General features: G+C 34.8%; 2 protein-coding genes across 3 annotated transcripts in view; one reads left to right on the forward strand and one right to left on the reverse strand.

Annotated features, from left to right (window-relative positions):
- LOC123563413 (sodium/calcium exchanger 3-like) overlaps window positions 1–6,408 on the forward strand; it is a 95,399-nt gene extending 88,991 nt beyond the window's left edge. For both annotated transcript variants that reach the window (XM_045356199.2, XM_053531449.1), the window contains 6 exons: window positions 914–1,155; window positions 1,413–1,645; window positions 3,070–3,175; window positions 3,474–3,652; window positions 4,273–4,602; window positions 5,269–6,408. In XM_045356199.2, the coding sequence (XP_045212134.1) occupies window positions 914–1,155; window positions 1,413–1,645; window positions 3,070–3,175; window positions 3,474–3,652; window positions 4,273–4,602; window positions 5,269–5,514 (1,336 nt within the window). In that variant the 3' untranslated portion in view covers window positions 5,515–6,408. The remainder of the gene's footprint in view (window positions 1–913; window positions 1,156–1,412; window positions 1,646–3,069; window positions 3,176–3,473; window positions 3,653–4,272; window positions 4,603–5,268) is intronic.
- A 1,544-nt stretch (window positions 6,409–7,952) lies between these two features.
- On the reverse strand, window positions 7,953–19,692 carry LOC123562597 (organic cation/carnitine transporter 2-like). The gene is made up of 8 exons (XM_045355224.2): window positions 19,192–19,692; window positions 17,567–17,988; window positions 16,814–17,041; window positions 11,785–11,919; window positions 11,095–11,177; window positions 10,573–10,690; window positions 9,815–9,887; window positions 7,953–9,232 (listed from the first exon to the last, which is right to left on the reverse strand). Exons 1-8 carry the CDS (start codon window positions 19,525–19,527, stop codon window positions 9,020–9,022), a joined length of 1,608 nt encoding a protein of 535 aa, XP_045211159.2. The 5' UTR covers window positions 19,528–19,692; the 3' UTR covers window positions 7,953–9,019.
- Window positions 19,693–21,461: the final 1,769 nt, after the last annotated feature.

Consider the following 21,461-nt stretch of genomic DNA (forward strand, 5'->3'; position numbering starts at 1 on the left):
GGACAGTTCTTAAAGTTCGTTACGTGTGTTGTAAATGATCGCGTAAAAACAAAGCTGTAAATATACAAAAGTATATAAGAATCATTCCTATCAAGGATATGAATGCTTTTTAAAGCATTTCCCCATTTTTACAGTTATGCTCCGCAAAAAGCATGGTCCAATATCAAACATTTTACGAAGTCTCATGAAAATATTTCCAGCGTTTATGACATGAAAATACGGTAGCCCCCCCCCCCCCCCCCCCCCCAAAAAAAAACAAAAAAAAAACAAACAAAAAAACACGCGCCTGTCAATTTAAGACTACCTCTTCATTTCATTTTATCGCAATTTTTCGCTAAAGTTAATTTGCACTGGCTTTGTTTGGACGCTGAAGTGTGATTCATTACGCGAGAGCTAATATAGAACAAAGTTCTTTTCATTTTTTGAACATTACAGAAATTAGAAAGTAGTATCTTACATAATTTGAGGAAGATATTTGAACATTAACACTAGCTATGATGTCCTCTGGAAAAAGTCATGTTTTGGATCTAAAAGGTATGGAAGCATGTATACAATTTCCGGTTCTGCTCTTCTGCTGGGTAATTTAGCTCATGGCCATGAAATAGATATGTCGCGGTCAAGAGAAAATTATTTGTGGCCACGAGGTAAATATGTTGTGCGACCACAAGAGTTTAAGTCATGGGAACGAGATAATTATGTCATGGCCACGAGAAAAAAAAGTCGTGTAAACGAAATCAAATGAAAATTTCACATGCCTCCTCTATGCTTCCGTAAGCAGGGCTTGTAAATATCATATATCAACTGCATCATCTAGGACTCCGCGTCAGTCTATAATTCAAAACGCGGGGGTTGCATTAATGTTTGAATAAAATTGCTTGTGTTGTATACACTGATCAGATATTTCTTTCCTCAGACTGGAAACAATCGATGGTACAGCTGAAGCGGTAAGCGACTATGTTCCCGTGAAAACTGTAGTAAAGTTTGACGCCAACGAAACTTCGAAAGATATTAATATCGAAATTGTTGATGATGACATTTGGGAACCAGATGAGTTTTTCTTCGCCAAGCTTTTCATTGACCACGATGATGAACGTTCGAAACACGTAGCACTTGGCAGCACTTCAATCAACCAAATTACTATCATCAACGATGACGGTACGTGAAGAGTGTTTGGACAGTATTAATATCCGAACTAGGAGCTTCAAAATGTTTATTTTAAACTAGATTTGTTGATGCAAAATCAAGTAAATCAAGTAAAATCAAGTCCAGAAGAAAATCATTATAGCACTTAAAATTATGTTACTCATACATTCGTCTTTGCCAGTGAAAAGAAATCTGTTCGAGTCTGTACATGTCTTGATTTTGATCTAAACACCATTTTATAGTGTAACTAATTTTTTTCTGAATTCTAGAACCAGGTACCTTCGAGTTTTCGAAACCAAGTTACGTGGTACGAGAAGGTAACGAAAAAGTCCAGTTATTTGTAAAACGTATAAACGGCGCTGACGGATTGGTGAAAGTTAACTGGCAGACGAAAGATATGTCTGCAAAATCAGGGAAAGATTATATTTCCGGGGAAGGAACGCTGGAGTTTCAACATGGCGAAACACAAAAGACCATTGAAATCACGATTCTAGATACCGACGTAAGTTGCCCACGTTTTGTTTCATTTTTATTTCTTGAAAGAAGTAAGATATTTTATGAAATCTTTGTATTGCGAGATCCTTGAAAAGCTGCCTACATAATAAATATTAGTTGAAGTTGTGAAATGCAGTTTAGAGAGCGCTTCAATCGACTTTGCCAACCAATTTTATTCCAACATGCGCGAATACATATGTATCAGTTTCGGTTCTTGAACTACATATATTTAAGAATTTATGTTTAGCTTTACTTCAGGCCAGATCAATATTTTTCAATGTGGGAAAATTTGCAATAAACTTCCTTGTTAAGTGGATGGTAAATTTGCTTTAGAAATGAATGGTCTGATAATTGTGTACGTTCATACTTCTATTAATTAATTGTTGTGGGCATCAAACGATTTGTCAACAATAAAAACTTCTAACTGCCATTTTATATAATTATGATATTATCCAGTGTCAGAATTAACGAGCTAAAACCAAAATTATGGTAAAAGTAATGTAAAAGTAGAATCCCTGGAAGCCTTGAGCACCTCACACGCTACCGGTGTCATGTACATCGTCGAAACATTGAGCACCTCACACGCTACCGGTGTCACGTACATCGTCGAAACATTGAGCACCTCACACGCTACCGGTGTCACGTACATCGTCGAAACATTGAGCACCTCGCACGCTACCGGTGTCACGTACATCGTCGAAACATTGAGCACCTCACACGCTACCGGTGTCACGTACATCGTCGAAACATTGAGCATCTCACACGCTACCGGTGTCACGTACATCGTCGAAACATTGAGCACCTCACACGCTACCGGTGTCACGTACATCGTCGAAACATTGAGCACAACCTAAAACGCTACCAATGTCAGGTACATCGCCGAAGCATTGCCCTCTCCACCAGCCCCAACATAATGACCCAGTAGCAAAAGATATACAATGTGAAACATGATATATTAAAATATTGCCACACAAAATGGCGTGTATAAGGATCATTTTACGTTGGGTATACCATAGTACACAATTAGCCACCGTATTATTTTGTACCACCACTATTTTTTTAAAAAAAAATGTTACTTCATTACATTTGTCTGCGAATTGTAGTTCTATAATTATACACGGTTAGGTTTGTACATTTAGTCCGGTTAAATACATCGGGTAATTAACAACATTAAAATTAATACCCAGATCTAATGATAAAATATTTATGTGAAAGATGTGCTTTGTTATCTTTCAGCTTTTCGAAACTGTCGTCAGCAATGACCTCATTAAGATACGAGCATAACATATATCAGTTACCGGTTAGTTTCAAAATGATGATACTCAGTGGCAATATAAAGCTATGTCAGATATTAGTTATGTATACTTATATCAACTGATGGTTGTTTAGTATACCTTGCATATTTTCACAATTGTTGGTTGTATATTTCAGGAAGACGAACGGGACTGTAGTTATAGTGTTGAGCTGACCACAGCAGCTTCCGGTGCAAAAATAGGGAAAATTGGGAAAACTATTGTCACCATTGTAAATGACGAAGGTATGCCCTTAAATGTTTATGAATTTTTAGTTTAGTAGCATATTACAAAATGTAGGTAAAAATCATTCTTAGTTCAGAAAACAGGTACAAACTATATATACATTGTATCCGGAACATAACCATATTTTATCCCAACGACATTCAATGTAATGTTTCAAATGATGCTGATAAACCGAACATGAGCATATAGACAAGATCACTTGCTAATTTAACTTCTCTCTTTTTAAGCAAAATAAAGCAAATATGATATCGTTTGCTTTTAGTCTGTTTATTTGTATCTGATACTTCTTATTTTCAGAATTTCATGATATTGTTACACGTATTGCTGCACAGACAAAACAAAATCTAGATTCATTGAAACTCGAGTCATCCACGTGGAAAGAACAGTTTCATAACGCTATGAACGTCAATGGTGGTGACATCGAAAACGCAACAAATATGGATTACGCCATGCATTTTGTCTCGTTCTTTTGGAAGGTTTGCTACTTTTTGATATACTAGTGCTATTTAAAGTTTATACTTAAGCCAATGATTTGAGGAATCCTAAGAAATAAAGTATTGATAGGCGTTTAGATTTCTTCTAGTTATCAGACTGCAAGCCCTTTAAATTAAATGATCAGTCGTCAGCAGCCTAATTATTTCAAGCATTAAAAGGAGCATGTAAAGTTATTGTCAAATTTGTCTTTTTATCTTTTTCTAAAATTCAGAAGGTGTGTTAACATATTTCAATATGTAATGAATTTGTCTAATATAAATATAAGTGTATTTTTTAATTTGTATTAAAGACAATTTCCAAAAACACCAGCTCGTGTTGAATATTTGACCTTATTTTCATGCCGCATTTTATGTATTTATGTGACATTTTATAAACAACTAAGATTTTTTTTTTTAATTTAAAGATTCCTGCTTTTTAACCGCCTGTTTGAATATACCATTTTAGTAAACATGTGGTCAAGTAGGATATGGTCAAACTTAACTTGCGCCTTGAATATATCATTCACAGAAAAGTTTAATTAAAGTTGTAGACGATCTAAAAACAACAACAACAACAAAACAACAAAGAAATATTGATAATGTCATAAAATATTTCTTTTCAGGTATTATTCGCTTTTATACCACCACCAAGTTATTGTGGCGGCTGGCTCACGTTTTCACTTTCTTTAGCCATGATTGGCGTACTCACAACAATTGTCGGCGACCTCGCTTCAATTTTCGGCTGCTTAATTGGACTTAATGACCTTATCACCGCCATTACCTTTGTTGCTTTGGGAACAAGTATGCCAGATACATTTGCTAGTCGTCAGGCAGCGCTGCAGGAGAAGTTTGCCGATAGCTCAATAGGAAACATAAATGGCAGTAACGCGGTGAATGTATTTCTTGGGTTGGGGCTACCTTGGTTAATAGCAACTATCTACTGGGAAGCTAAGGTATGTATTAATTAAAAGATCTGTTTCTCTTATTAAAAATGATGAGAACGATTTAAATTTTTCACACATTTAACGCTGTTGGAGTAGGATAAAGTCATTTCATAATTTTGCTATTACACTAATGTAATAAGTTTTCACGTCGGCGTTAAGTATAGGAGACGTAGATCGAATTGACTTCGTCCTTTATAGGCAAAGAAAGAATAAATTTTGATGTTTTAGCAGAAAAAGCTTACATGTCATAAAAAAGAATATTACATTTGTGTCTTTCCACGTTGAATTTATTAAACTCGTTGAATAATTACGAATGGTTATAAACATATTTGTAATTTGTATGCTATGGTAAGTTTAATAGTAAAACTATCAACTTGCTCTTTTATACATTTCATCATCCAATGCTATTCTATTTGAGCCGTGCCATGGGAAAACCAACATAGTGGGTATGCGACCAGCAAGTATCCAGACCAGCCTGCGCATCCGCGCAGTCTGGTCAGGATCCATGCTGTTCGCTAACAGTTTCTCCAATTCCAATAGGCTTTAAAAGCGAACAGCATGGAGCCTGACCAGACTGCGCGGATGCGCAGGCTGGTCTGGATCCATGCTGGTCGCAAACCCACTATGTTGGTTTTGTCATGGCACGGCTCATTTACTTCTTTAAAATTGTTTTAGGGAGAGGCATTTGAGTATCCAAGTGGCAGTTTAGCCTTCAGTGTAGTTCTTTATTTATCAACGGCAGTGTTTACAATTATACTTTTATTATCCCGTCGGCGGATACATTCTTGGTTTGGCGGTGCTGAACTTGGTGGAAAAGTGGTCGGGAAATGGGTCTCAGCGGCGTCTCTAATCTTACTGTGGATATTTTATGTGGTCATGTCGTCTTTAAAATCAGTTGGGAAAATAAACGCTAGTATTTAGTCGTTTGCAGTTTTAAAATCGGGAAGAAAATGGATGCATGTGGCAGCCGTAACGGATTGTGTCAGACTGGCTCTCATGTCGAAGCAACAATACGTAGGAAAAACTAAAGCTACCCTTAAAAGTTTTAGTTGAAAAGGTGTAGGTCACACAAAACTAGTATTCATTGGCGGCTTTGCTAGATGTTGCCAATAGTTAGCATTGACATGTTGCCAATAGTTAACATTGACAATTTGCCAACAGGTAGCATTGACATGTTGCCAACAGTTAAAATTGACATTTTGCAAACTGCTATAATTGACATGTTGCAATCACTCTACATTGGCGTGCTGCCGATAATTAACACTGGTATGATGCCATTGCAGTTGATAAAAAATCGGACGTCTGTATGGATTAAATGATATAGGATATGCATTTGCAAACACGATTTAAGTAAGGCCGGAAAATAATGGTCAAAGGCGATATTACTGGACATAACTGAATTCAACCAGCTGTTATCAGCTGATGTCAGAAAATGTGCATGGTGTTAAATTACAGATAATCGTTTAGATCTAGAAATGTTTTTGCAGAGGGTCAAGTACGAGTTAGTTTGTATTGTGTTATCGAAGTATTGATATAATACATGTTGGAATAGTGTCATGTATCCAATTTAAAAATTCTGTGAATGACTACTATGAGATAATACTAATTTAAATTGGTTTTCCATCTTGGATGCCAACAACAAACAAGATGGGCTTTTTTTGGTATATGTCATTTTACTAGTACAAATAATGGTAATGCTATACCATAGATACTCTTCCAAAAACAAAAAACAAAAGAGAATTATGTTGCTATATGTTTTGCTTAAGTTCTTATACATGTATCTAAAGTATTTCTAGATGGTCAATTACATTTAATCAATATGAGCCATGCCATGGGAAAACCAACATAGTGGGTTTGCGACCAGCATGGATCCAGACCAGCCTGCGCATCCGCGCAGTCTGGTCAGGATCAATGCTGTTCGCTTTCAAAGCCTAATGGAATTAGAGAAACTAATAGCGAACAGCATGGATCCTGACCGGACTGCGCGGATGCGCAGGCTGGTCTGGATCCATGCTGGTCGCAAACCCACTATGTTGATTTTCTCATGGCACGGCTCATATTTTATATTGTGTTTGTTATTAGGGATTTATGTAAGAACAAAATGGTCTTATTAAATAGAGTTATATCTCCATTAGAAATGTACGTTTTACTGATAATATGGTATTTTGTAATTTTTCCTCGTTAAAATGAAAGTTTTTAAGGAGCTGAGAATTTGTTTTTTACAATATAATTTCTTGCTTACATTTTACAATTGCATTTGATAGATAATGAACCTAAAGGCAAGTTTTTAAACTGAGTGTAGCTTTTGATTGTTTTCATAGGGAAAGGGAGGTAATAATTATTTCCTTATCATTTCAGCTAACAAATATAATATAATAAGTTTTATGTCAATACCATTTCTTAGGCAAAGTACTTTTATCAAATTCGTTCCTATGCTAAAATAACTGTATCATGGTTGGACAACCAGGATAAGAAACAACTTTATAAGTACTTCCAACGAAACTGTAACTATACTAAGCACTGTATGAAAATAAATAATTTTCAAAGTACAGATGTTATACGTTATTTGACTTAACCGGATTGACCACCTTTAAGAACATATCGTTTGTTTAATGTTATAAAATACAATGTTCTTGACAGAGTGAGAAAAAGTCTTTCTTTCAGACAATATTTTGTTATTGATGTTGAAAATTGCTGTTATAATTTATTTATGTTTTTGTCATTGTTAGACGTTTTATACAATAATGTAATAAAGCATAAACTGAAACATGTTTGTGCTGTATTTTTTCTGTTCTGCATTAGAAGTGTTCTGCATTCAAGTGGACCACAGTATTATTGAATGTACAATTTTGTAAGCTATGTACACCAGAGGCAAATATACAAAAAGAATATTCACATTCCAAGAAAGAAGCCCCTGAAAGCCAAACCCAACAGTAGTTTATTTATATTTATTTATACACCGGATATGTACACAAAAATACATGGATAAAGTAAAACAAATAGTGTTTAAAAAAGTTATAACCGCAACACCCACAGTTGTAACAAAAGGCGTGATATGTAAACGTATACATACACATAAACAGAAAACCTAAGGCGTCATATACGCATGCTCACAATTTCGGTTTGGAGAAAACTGTGCAACAAGTAAAATACTATTAAGGAACCGGGTCATGGGATTCATATCTAAGTATAGTCCAGAAGGCTTTTGGAATGCTTTTCTACCTGTTACGTCAAAGAAAATGCAGCGCCAAATTGGAAAAGTAAACTAAATACACGACGTGTGTCAAAATAGTATGGTCAAAAGCTCTTTTTTTTATAAATCATGAATGTTGCATATATTGAAAAAAATTGAAAAAATGGTATTTGTTTTGGATTTAGCGCCGTTTTTCAACATCTTTAGAATTTTGTACTTTTGAGCGTGACCACAGATATTTGGGGTTTGGACCAGGTACGTCTCTTTTTCTGATTCATTGTGTGTCCAAATATAACAAAGGCCCTCGACAGATATCAATCAATCAACTTGTTTTAAAACAATCACAGAAATACCCACCGATCTCTTATTTTTCTAAGATTAAAAACAAACAAGATCATGTACTAGTATTCAAAAATGCAATTTTTGGTTTATAGAATTAAGTCATTTTTCTGGTGTTCATGCATTGTAAATCCTGCCGATTAACGCACACACTGAATAAAGTCCAGAACGTGAACACCAGAAAAAAATGATTTAATACTTATAATTCCAAATAAACATGTTTCCGTACCGAGCTTTCATTATGTAATGATTTTGCTCTCCGCAACGAAAATTCCGAAAACATGTTTTTTTATTAAATTTTGAATCAAAATAAAAAAAAAAGGATTGTGTCAATTATATGTTTCGTTTAGAAAAATGTTACCTCCACCTTTCGAATATTACTGCTTTTGGTTAATTATATGATTGTATACTAAATTCAAAAACAATAACATATATTTGCTGTCGCTTTCTCAGAGAGTTTATCATCAATTGTGTTATAAGAGATATTTTATGAGCACTCTGATAAAAATGTTTTCTCCTAAATATCTAAATAAGATTTTTTATGTAACTTCTCGAATGCATGTGTATGTGGTTGCTTTTATTGTTTGATTACACCGTTGAACAAATTAAAGCTGTCAGGATTGAACCTTGCACCGTCACGAAGACAGAAAATTTACCACTCTGTCCATAACATTATAATCACTATCCAAAATTACCTGATCATCTCTTTGTCGGGTCGGACCAACGGGCGCGTATTCTTAACAACACCAAATTTATTCCTATCAAAACAGAGTAGAGTAATCTTCAGTTAGTTCCAATAACCCTTTCTTATTACGAAATTTTGGCGCACATATGTAATAAGATAAATGTGATTATCTTTATTCATTAGAAACATGAATTGTTTTTTCACTTCTCTTATATATGTCCGTTCTGCTCAACGTTTCCGTTCTCGGGCGCTTTATTTACCACTTCAATATCAATGGAACTAATACCGTCCAGTTTAGTCATTTCGGCAATCTTGTCGTTAAGATTTTTGTCTTTTGTTTCCGGCAATGCCAAGGTGCTCAATACACATAAGATAGCCACAGCGCCACAAACATAATACAACAAACCAGAAAAGTATGATTCCTGTAAAAAGAAAGAAGTTACTCATTTAAATATAATAAATCATATTAGAAAGATATTCACATAAACGTCTCATTGTATATGATTACATACAATAATGGTCATTAAAATTGTGCCCGACAGGACAAAATTTTCAAATGTATTATTCATGTAACAAGGCTTCTGCTGAAATTTTTAAACAATAAATTCGGCTTAACAGATAAAAGGGAAGGATAGATTTCTCGGAAGCACAGTGCACCCCAAACGCAGTCATAGAGGACGGCCCGCAACAACAACAACAAAAAAACTGTAACGTAAAAATATAGCAGACAGGCTGTTTAAAAAATTCCAACAACAATAAAATTTTAAATATATGGGAGTGTTGGGGAAAGTGGAAAAAGCGATGATGAATATTCAACAAGAAAAGCCTCGTTCCAAAGACGCAGTCTCCCTTCACCGCAAACCATAGTAGCGCAAGCACGCATGTACAGACACAGACATCCACGCACACAGGCACACGCAGAGTAAACAACAGACAAGCAGGAATGGAACACAGCCCAAGACACACACATACACACATACACAAACAGAGCAAACAAGCCTTACCAGATAAACAAGTTGAGGTCCAAGAACAGAGGCTAGCCCGCTAATCACGCCTACCGTTCCAAATCCAATGTTTCTAAAGAAAAGGCACGCATATATGATCAGATAAACGTAACGGAATACTATATTTCGCAGAACTGATACAGGATGTCGTCATTATCGACATCCAAAAAGATTTCGTATGATTTTGGCCTTTTCTCTCAGTTGATGCATCCATTCTGTTCTAAAACAAGGTACTATAAAGAGTGTATCAGTGTATGTTTAGAAGCAATTTTCTTAACAGACTATTTCTTATCTTGGTCAAACAATCTTTTTTTTTATAAATTGCAACATGTCGTGTTTGAAAATTATAAAAATTCTCTTCCCACCTTACGTATCAGTGACTTTGTATCAGAATTATACAGTGGTGGTCTGTCTATTTGTAGTGTAAAAACACTTTGAAGAGCCTAACCCATATTCATCAGCGTTATAAGCCTGAACTTAAGACTTAGACTTTAAACCTCTAAAATTCAAATTGCATTAACACTTCCTCTGTAATAAATCTATACGACTAAAACACAGCTTTATCTCATAGTCAAACCAATATTCATTAAAATCAGTAGAGTGTACATATATAGAGCTAAAATATAATTTTAGTTTCAGATTTTAAATATTGATAAAAAAACGGCCCCTATAATTAAATGAAGATCAAATTGAAGTGATTTCTGGTATAAGATAAAGACGAAGTGATTTTCTGATGTTATCGTAATATAGGCATTAACCTTACTACCGTCGGATACAATTCTACGGTGATTGTCTGAACAGATGACCATGCAGCACCAATCCCAGCGTTTGCAGTGAACGAAAGTACATTTGTGACAACGTCTTTATGGGGAACGTCTGAAATTTCATTCCATTCATAAACAATCGTAATGGATAAACACTGGATTACCTTTAAAGTTTTGTAATATTACGAGTCATTAAAATCGTATTCCGTAAATGTAACCTTTTGTGTGAAGTTATTTTTTCTTAAATGCGAGTATATTATTTAACGAATAAAACTTATATCGCTGCTAACATAATTTATTTGAAGAAAGTTAAAATCAGTGTCCATGTTGGTCCGAAAATATTCAGATTTATCTTCATACCAGTATTTGAAGACCTATACGTGACAGTAATTTTCGTTAAAATTATTTTCAGCGCTCTTCAAAAATTGAGATATTTGCGAGCAAACTAACGATCGAAATATAATTTACTTCTATAGTCAGGTACTAAGTACTAATTTTTACACTTAAATTCCATACCAAGTGTCTGCAGAATGCCGACGGTCAGCCCTATTACAGCAATGATAACAAAACAAATAATCGTGGTGTTTCCTCGGCCAATTCTGCAAGGAAATTTATTAAACTTACAATATGTAGTTTGTTCTTCAGTCAGGAAAGAAACTTGTTATCAAAGGCACACGGGTTGTCATTGTTTTATATTGGAAAGTAAAGCCCATGCAAAAATCACCATTATTGATAATAAAGTAGTAATAATAATTAAATATACGCTTTAAATAGGTATGTGTATTACTTAATATTACGTGTTGCACATTTATAATACTCAAATAGCAAGCTTTGAGAAAATCGTAAGCTTTGAGAAATTGACACTGACATAAAAGATCACAATTCATTTTCTATCCAGCTTTGATTTTCGAGCCAGCAAAAAGAATGAATTTCAACTACGTTACATGTCGAGTTTCAATCTAGATCGAAGAAAACAAAAGTTTCAAAAAGCATAATATCGAACTGGCACTGGATTTCTCAAAAATACAGATTTAAGATGAATAAAACTAAATTTCAAACAAGCATCAAATTTCGGGTCTCATTTTAGTTCGAAATCGAGTTTGTTTTTTTTTAAAGCTGAATTTGGATGAACATTGCATTTCAAGCACGCCTGAAGTGTCAAAAGCACATGGCGATACGTATGTACATGTATATATCATATATTACCTGTTTTGCAGCCACAAAGCGATGCTTTTAGAAGGTATTGCACATAAAGTAAACAGGAAAGCGTTAAGATAAATATTTCCTGAAAGTTTCTGTATGCCAAAATATAAACCATACCCTACTAAGCCGAGACCAAACCTGTAATTGGTAGAAAAAAGTATGGTCAGCAAAACAATAATTGATATACCAACCCGCAAATCCACGTCCAGACATCATTGGACAAGTATCATTTGTCTGTCCCATAGATTATAATTTTGCTATTCGGCAAGAATCATGACCGATGTCGTTGGCGTGTGACACATACGTTCGATACTGAAACATTTTTTGTTGCTGAATTTGCTAAAGAAGAAACATAGGCGGTTACTGATAGAAAACGTGGAATACTCACACATAACAATAATATCACAAAATTAATTGATATGGTTCATACCTTGCATCGGGCAGACATTGAACCTTTGTCGGAATTGTCTGCCTATATTGAGATACTTACCAGAACTATCTGCTATACGCATGCTCGCAGGGAGAATATAGTGTCATATCTGGAGTATGAATCATATCTTCTTCAACACAAAACCTTTGCGGACTATAAAATTACGATACAAACAGTGATTAAGACCAGTTAAGGTTTAGTTTCTGTATCAACTATTGCAGTGAATATAAAGAACACTATCTGACTCTCCCAAGCCCTTCTTTTTACAAGTTTGATTGAACTGTGGATCTAATTATAAGGATCAAAATGAATAACTTCATTTTCAGTGTGTGTGTGTGTGTGCGCGTGCGCGTGCGCGTACGCGTACGCGTGTGTGTGTGTGTGTTCGGGTTTAACGTGTTTTTCAACAATTTTTCAGTCATATAAACGACGGTGTCTACTTGTAGCAGTGAGCACAATGCCCAACTTTATAGTGCTGCTTCACTGGAATATCACGCCGTAGACACGTGGCATGATACCCCACACAGTCACATTATACTGACATCGGGTTGACCAGTCCTAGCGCTATCCTCTTATTATCGCATAGTGCGGCAATTTTCCTTTGATCTTTGCAGCATGTTATACATGGTAACACACATTATTACTACAAAACTGTGCTGATATCTTACAAAACTGTTCCGATATATATCGGAACACTTTTTCTCTATGGAGTTTCATAAGAAAAAAAGTGTTCCGATATATATCAGCACAGTAAAACTGTTCTGATATATATCGGAACACTTTTTCTCTATTGAGGTCCTATCAAGGGAGTATAATTTTTTCCTTTCAAAGAAAAGATGATTTTAGCTCCAATTTACAGTTCACAGAGAAAGAATATATATATCGCAACACTTTTTTTCTTACAATGGCAAGGTCCTATGGAGGGAGTATTATTTTTTCCTGCCAATGAAAACATGATTTTATTTCAAATTTATTGTTCACGGAGATAGAGTTATCACAAATACCTGCATCTATAAAGTAAAAGAATAAATAAACTAGAATATTTCGAAGATTCGATATTTATCATTATCTCTAAATGAACATCAGAAATACAGGATTGTCATGAAATATGAAATTCAAAGTTTTCTTAAATGTTTCTTAAAACTGAAAAGCGCTAAAAAGTATCCGCTATGTGCTATTTTGCTAAAATGTATCTGCTATGGCACTATAATGTATGTGCTACGGGTAGGTCAATTATATAATCATTATGAACAACAATTCCAACACACTGTTACAACAGTTCTCGTACGATATTAAAACTGAAAAGTGCATCCAGAGAATGAGTGATTTCCAGAAAATAAACCCTTAAAACTTGGATCACTGCGTTTATTATCCACTGGCTCGTCATTATCCTTTAGAACACTTTCAGCATTTTTCTCATTGACCGTTTCACACTGTGCCTTGATTGTCGTCTGCGGTGGATTTAGTGTGTTTGAAATTTCTTTCAACATTGCGGGAGACGGTTTTTGGTATTTCCTAACCCCGGTAGTGGATCTGTGGCCAGTTCGTTTCATAATCTCTTCCTCGGGAATTCCTCCTTGGTAGAGTGTTGTGGCACACGTTTTCTTACCACTATGGTTTGTGTATCTACCTTCTAAACCTGCAGACGAACAAATGTCTTTCATGAAAGTTTTTAACTTATTAATTCCAACAACTTGTTCCCCGTAACGCAAGTGTCCCTCGGATTTGTTTAAAGGCCGCCGGTAAAATGGACCCGAAAGCCCCAATGCATTCAGATACTGCTCATAAAAGTCAACAATTCCACTATTTTCATTATAATGTCTTATAAGTTTTGGTTCAATACGCCTGTGTTTTAATCCTCCATTGTACGTTTTACTGTTTGTACCTTTAAATTCTATGTAACGACCATTTTCGTCACTCCCGATTGCAAATTGGTTACAGTTTAATGTTCGGTGTTCATCCAAAGCCCTTAATCCGAAAAATTTACAGTTATAGAAATACATGGTATGCTGAAGAGCAACAGATGAACTGTTCCCAAATACACCTTTAGACCACAAAATCTTTTCATCTTCTTCATTGACTGGTTTTGCCTCCCTCTGACCAATACCTAACCCATCCTTTGTCAGCTTTTTCATCTGAGCATCTAGTACCTCGCGGAACCTCGCGTATCGTGCATTCGTCTCATCCAAGAAGTTTTTATCATAGATGCCAGAAGATCGGAGATTTCTCAAGAGTCCACAGGCAATATTATATAGCGATCCAGGTGGGTAGGGGGAACCATCCTGCTTTCTTGCTTCTACCACAAAACTGCAAGTATAAAAACATACTAGTTAATGTTGTACTTTCCATGAATTCAAAAATCTAAAAAGAATTGCACAATATATCAATGTGGCATTGTGCTCACTGCTACAAGGAGACACCACTGTTTATAAATTATATGACTGAAAACTTGTTGAAAAAGACGTTAAATCCGAACACACACACACACACACACTAAGATTTTACCAGTTACAAATCTAAATCGACATGGCCGTCGACTTATTTTGACTAACAACGTACATTTCCATGCAAAAAAGTTGAAAACTTTCTGAAAAGTACCAGTTTTCGAAATCGTAATTTTGCCTATTTTTATAATTGGAAAGCTACATTTTTACGCCATTAAACATGAAAAGTGATTCTTAAAAGCTATTTTAATCACCATCGGATACCTTTATTCAGGAATGTCTAGTTTAAAACTATCTTGCCAAGCAAAGCTCTATTAAGGATGAGTTAGATAAAACTGTATTTAGAAATATATATCCTAAGAATGCCATTTTTAGTGACCACAAATATATTTTTCAACAACATTTGGAGTTCATTCAGCAAAAACTAGAAACTGTTGGGCTAGTTCGAAATATCCAGTCTACAGTGAATAGGCTCCAATTTATATAGAATGCAGTCGCAGCCAAATCTCAAAGCGTTTGCAACTGATCTCGTCACTTCAACAAACCTGTATAATTCACAATGCTACATCTTGATTGCATTTTAATTGAAACAAAGGTACATGTGCTTTTTGACTTACCGTGAAAGGTGGGTGTTGATATCGCATTCCTCGAGTGGTGGAATTTCCTCTCCGTCCAGTTTCCGAACGGATCTCCAAGCCTCAAATACAGAGGTGGCCCACTTTGTACTCCTCTCGGTGTTACCCGATTTCTGGTCCTTGATCAGTGCGTCAAAATCTTCAGTTTTGGTAGTTTTTCCAAAGCGATTTTCACAATGTGTATCCACACCTAACAGTTCACAATTTTCTCCAGTCGGTAGTTTCAACGTAAAACTACCGAAAAAGTCTGCACTGGTACAATCCTCTACAAGATTTTTAAACTGAGAATCTGACAAGTCAAACGATTCCTTGTTTTCAAATAAATCCAGAGCTTGCGACAACACTATATCGTCTTCTTGCATACTTTCAATCTCGTCAAGAACCTGAGATAAAAATATGTCCTGTCCATCATCTAATTTTAAATCGGAATCCGACATATTTTGATTTTTTATACTCCGTTTTTGTTGTTTTTTTTCGTTGTTTTATTTCTGATAGCTTATTCGCGTTTACGTAGCTATACAGCATGAGATAGCGCACTGAAATGAAAAATATTACTTGGGCGCTGAAGCAAATTAGACTCCGAGATAAGCGTTTGGCCAATGAAATGCAAAGAGTAAATACAAATGTAGAAATCTGTTGGATACTTTTACCTGGGGAACACATTTTCTAAAACAGAACGTTTCTGGGTTTCAGTCAGTGAGGTGCAGAAAGGGAATCATAAGTGTAAAAATAATTATAAAAATTAATTTAAATGATAGATCTATAAACGAAAATAATAAATAAATTGAAATGATAGAACTATGCGATAAAACAGTTATAATATGTGATGCTCGTGTGTTACGAGGATATATCAGAGCTAGGGGTACATCTCGGTATATTTCTCTTCACATATCTGTCTCGGCCTAACGGCCTCGACGATATGTGCAGAGAAAAATACCCTCGATGTACCCCTAGCTCTGATATATCCTGGTAACACACTCTCACACATACTATAACTATTACATGCTGAGCACCAAGCGAGGAAGCTACTAGTACCATTTATTACGTCTTTGGTATGACGGGGCCGGGAATCGAACCCACGGCCTCCCGCAACTTTAAACACAAGACTACACGATAATCTTTCAGTAAATAAACATAGAACTTAGAATACCAACTTTGTTTAGGTGAAATAAATGGAGGATATTACATGAGTGTGTTTTCATATTGAATCTATTAAACGAGTTGAATAAAATAATAAAATGCGAGGGTCTGCCGAGCATCTTTATCAATTTTATTCAACGAGTTTAATACATTCAATGCGGAAAGTCTCAAATGCAATATTCTTTCCTGCCGAAAAATAAAATAAATCTACTTTCTTTAACTATTATAAACAATTCAATTTGACCAACGTCTCCTATACTATAAACGACGTCGAGGTCAAAGCTTTATTACACCAGTATATTGTCAATGTTATGTAATGGCTTTATTTCATCCCCATGACGTCAAACATGTGATAAATAAAGAATACGTAATCTTACACTCACCAGTCAATCATCAACAGCAGAGTTATTCTAGCCAGAGCTCTTGACTTGAACAAGTGTAAAAAGGTATACCTTTTATCACTTTTTGTTGTTACCAGTTCAAGACTTTGGAAACTGTTTTCTATGTTTACGAGGTCGTGTCTGTTGAATTTTGCCACAGTTTTTATAATGTTCATAGCTTCTTTTGGCTTATCATGAGCATAATACCATCGAAAACTCTCCGGTATAAACCTGAAATGACACACATTAAGTCAAAACAGTAAATACAAAAATATATAACAACAACAAAACACATACACACACGCACACACATACGTACGCATGCACGTATACGAAATATTCAGCTTACAATTTCGATATCTCCAACTTATTTATCTCAAACGTCCAGCTATCTCGACGACATTTTCAAGTCCAGTTCCGAAAACACGTGCTCAAAAATATCATTTTTAACTCGAAATTCGGTTATCTCGAAATAAAACGATCGATATTTGAGATACCGAGTTTCAACTATATATTAAAGATATATATAATGACAGTATTTAATTGTGTTTGTTGTAAACATAGTATCAGTAATTATGCCAAGTAATAAACCTTGAGCGTTTAAGCAATAAACACGATTAATAATGGAGAATTCAACAGTTCAACATATAAAATAGATAAGTCAAACATTAGCAATGTTATTTTATAATAAAAACAAATTTTCAATAAAAATGTTAATTAAACCCTTGCAAACCAGAAGAAAAACTATTAGCCTACCACCATGCTAGCAAACAGGGAAGGGCCGATATTGCTGTCATCAGCTGCAAGTATCGCCAATCATGAAGCAGCCAGGCAATTAGAGCGAAAAGGCTGGATTGTAATTGCCACGATGGGAATCCAATTATCCAAACACGCCATTTTGCCAGTGTAAATTCGGATAGTAAGTTATACTGGATTGTTAAAAAGAAACCCTGGCTTATCCCAACAAAGAACGTTGACACAGCAAACATTTCCCAGGAAACGGAAAAGAAGCCAACCACATGGAATGTCAATAAAATCATTACTGATGAAAAGAACGGACGTTTCCTTCCAAATAAATCAGCAAGTTGTCCAGATATGATATTGCCAGCTAACTGTCCAGTGAGTTGGAGAGAGCTGAGCGTACCTGGGATGAAATCCTTATCACAGATTAAATCAAACTGAAACATAAACACACGCACAAAAGTACACTTCAATAATATTGAACATAATGCATTTATTATAAAAGCATTTCTCTCTTTTTGACTAACAGTTTTACAAAATATATCAATAATAATCCTTTACATAAATCATAAAATTAATATGCAAGGGTAAAAAGCACAAAGTTGAAAAGGCAAACTTCGACGCATGAAAACCAATGTGATAATTTTATCAAATTATTGTAATTAATTCCTAAAAATTCCATTTTTTCTCAAAAACTAATTTCATCTTTTGTCATCATACAACGGGGATATTGTTATAAAATACCTTATTTGGAGTCATCACCATCTCTCCTATTAAATATCAGATAAAATGAAACCTGAATCATTCATTCACATTTCATGGCAAAAGATTGGCATGTTATCATTGTTTTCTGAACCACTTGGGTTGATCTACGTTTCAGAACCGTGTTTAAAGCATAACTGATATGAATTCTGTAGCTAAGTGATATGAAATACAAGTTTTGCAAAGAGAAGTTTATTGTGGATGTTTAGAAACATGAATATCTGGAAGTTTTACATTGAATGCAACTTTGAAATTAATGAAAAAGTGAGTGAAACAATCCATTTTGACTTTCATATTGGTTCATTGTTTATGTATGCATTGTTTTCAACCATTTTATTCGATTTCGGAGCAAAGATTTAATAGATATTCTTGTCTCAATAAACCGGAAGGAGAAAACGGCTTTTACAGCAAATGCATACATACAAAATTATTGGAACGCAAAATTAAAATAGCAACAAGCGGTATTGCTATGCGCAAACAACCAATCTGCGCGTTTGGTAAATCGCGCATATTGGTTATTTACGCTTAACAGTAGCATCACTATAATAAAAGTATGATATGTATTACAATCAACGATTTTCTGTATTTAGTGTTACTACTGAATACCTAGGTTTCACGTAATTTTTGTTTATGTAAAGATCTCGTTTTACGTGCTTTTCGTCGTCTCAAATTTAACTTGTTATGCTACTTGCCTACTACACATTCAGGCAATCAAATTATGCCCTTTAATAATCTCAAATAAGCTGTATGACACATAAAAGAATCTAGTGATTTCAGTTTATCACTGTTCATGATTGCACACACGAAGCTAAACATCTTAAACCTTCAAAAGTCAGTAGAATGCATCCGTAACGTTTTCATTGTGAAACAGTTCTTACCTCGTTTACAAGCGAATTTAAGCTGCTGTCATATGTAACTGTTGTGCATTTTGTACCATTTTTCGCTGTGCAAGCCATTTCATTGTCATAATGTACCGATGCGTTTTCCATATTTGTATAATGGGACTCATTGCTCGCATGATCATCGTTAACACACCACCACGTTGGTGTTGCCGTGCTGATCAGTAGATTTGAAGTACTAAAGCAGAATATAGTTTTCATAAGATGAACAATTACAGTCATACGCACTTGAAATCTTCCACATCCGCCAAGATCTTTTATGATTGTGTCAGGGTCTTTCTTCTGCTTCTCAATTCTCTTGTCATCTGTACCCATATTTTCCTATAAATTCAAAGACCCAGAATACTAAATAAAACAAATCAAATTTGTCTATTTCCTTCAAGCAAATATGAAATACAATATCAATTTTACAGGCAGTCCGTATGTTACAATTTCGCTTTTACATAAAACACCATTCGCTGCAGCTTAATAAACAATTCATAAAGTCAAGCTTTAAACATTGATAGTTGTTAAAAATATTATCTTTAGATTCACATGTCTTTACTCTATATTACGTTCAATCAACTCGGCGTGTTTTCAGTTGAATTGCTTCTCGTCCCTGCAACACGATTATTTGTACATTTATTGAGGTAAACAAAAATAAGATATAAAATCCGTCATATGATTTGAATACACCTAGTAGACATTACTATCTAAACGCATTTGCATGGTATCTGAATGCGAAACGAAAACAACTGACAGAAAATGAAAGGTACAGTCAGTAGGTGGTTCCACTTTATTTATAAATGATGTAGTTGTATTTTACGTACGGAGGTATCATTGCTGACTTAAAAAATAATCTGTATTGTTGAATAGATGGATGGAACCAGTGCCAGTATCTGATGCATACATTTCATAGCGATCAATTCTAAAATGAACTTACAGTATGCACAAATCAAACTAAACAGAGTGAAAAAAAAAGAACTCGAGGCCACCAGGCCCACACAGGTACAAAACCAAAATACAAAACATCTTAGAAATACTTACTCATATACATTCCCCTTTTGAGTTTCTGCATCCAGTACATTTTTCTATGGAAGCTAAGCACAACGAATGTTTTTAAAGTTTTGGTAAATGCAACAGGCAAACACACTCGAAAATCTTGTTCGTATGCTGAAACTATTGTGAAATGGAGAAAAATAATATGTATACCTTGTTCGAACTGTACTTCGGCTAGAAGTGCATGTTAAGGCCACAATTGAAATGTGTCAAGGTAATTTTTAGAAAATCATGTATTTATTTTATTATATAAATATCTAGATGGGTCAATTTAGACTAAAAACATGGTCGATCCCCAATTATTTACGCTCAAACTATAAGCAGAATATTTTTAATGGAGCGACAAAGTTTTCACTTTTGTTTTTGTCATTCAGTACATTTAACATTTTCTTTACATTTTAATAACCTGTGACAAAGGTTATTCACGTATTTATTGGAGATTGATATACATTTATTAATAAAACGCGATAACTGTGGCCTTTATTTACTTATACCGGATCAACCCATAACAATCAAATAGGGAATCAGGTGGACACATTTTATGACAAATATCTTATATCGCAAAACCGATGGAAGTAGCGGCGTGGTATAGTGGTCGCGTGTGATTTGTAAGCTTACGGTGCTGGTTCGAATACAGGACGAGCTAGGTTTTTTTATTTCAGTTTCCAGCATGTTTTTACCTGGAGAAGGAATACAGGTCATGATTTTCTCGTGCACTTATAGTGACATTTTTTCAGAGGATCTCATCATGATTAGAATAGACATTGAATCCTATTAACATTGCAAAATGAATAAAAAAACGGTTGCAAGGAAAGCAAAACCAAATTTGCGATCGTTAAAAACATTATGAAGGTTAATCAAATGTTATGTTTAAAACATATCAGTAACATATTTATAAAAAATAGAATAAGGAAAAATCATTTGAAAAAAGAAGGGCTCGAATCTACACCATACAAACATAAAAAGAATAGAGGTCCGACACAATATCCACTAGACTACAAATCTGTTATAGAATAGTGCTAAGAATACTACACTATACAAATTAACACCACTTATCGGATAATACACCTGCTTTACCTGTTTTTGGATTTTACCAAGTACCATTAAAATAAAATCATCGCGATCCATTAGGTAGACCGCATGTGATTATAGGATTAGCCGTTTTATTGATACACATAAAGGAACATTTATGCACCCCTAAGTGTTGTTAA

The sequence above is a fragment of the Mercenaria mercenaria genome, chromosome 2, assembly GCF_021730395.1.
Source record: "Mercenaria mercenaria strain notata chromosome 2, MADL_Memer_1, whole genome shotgun sequence".
Taxonomy (NCBI): domain Eukaryota; kingdom Metazoa; phylum Mollusca; class Bivalvia; order Venerida; family Veneridae; genus Mercenaria; species Mercenaria mercenaria.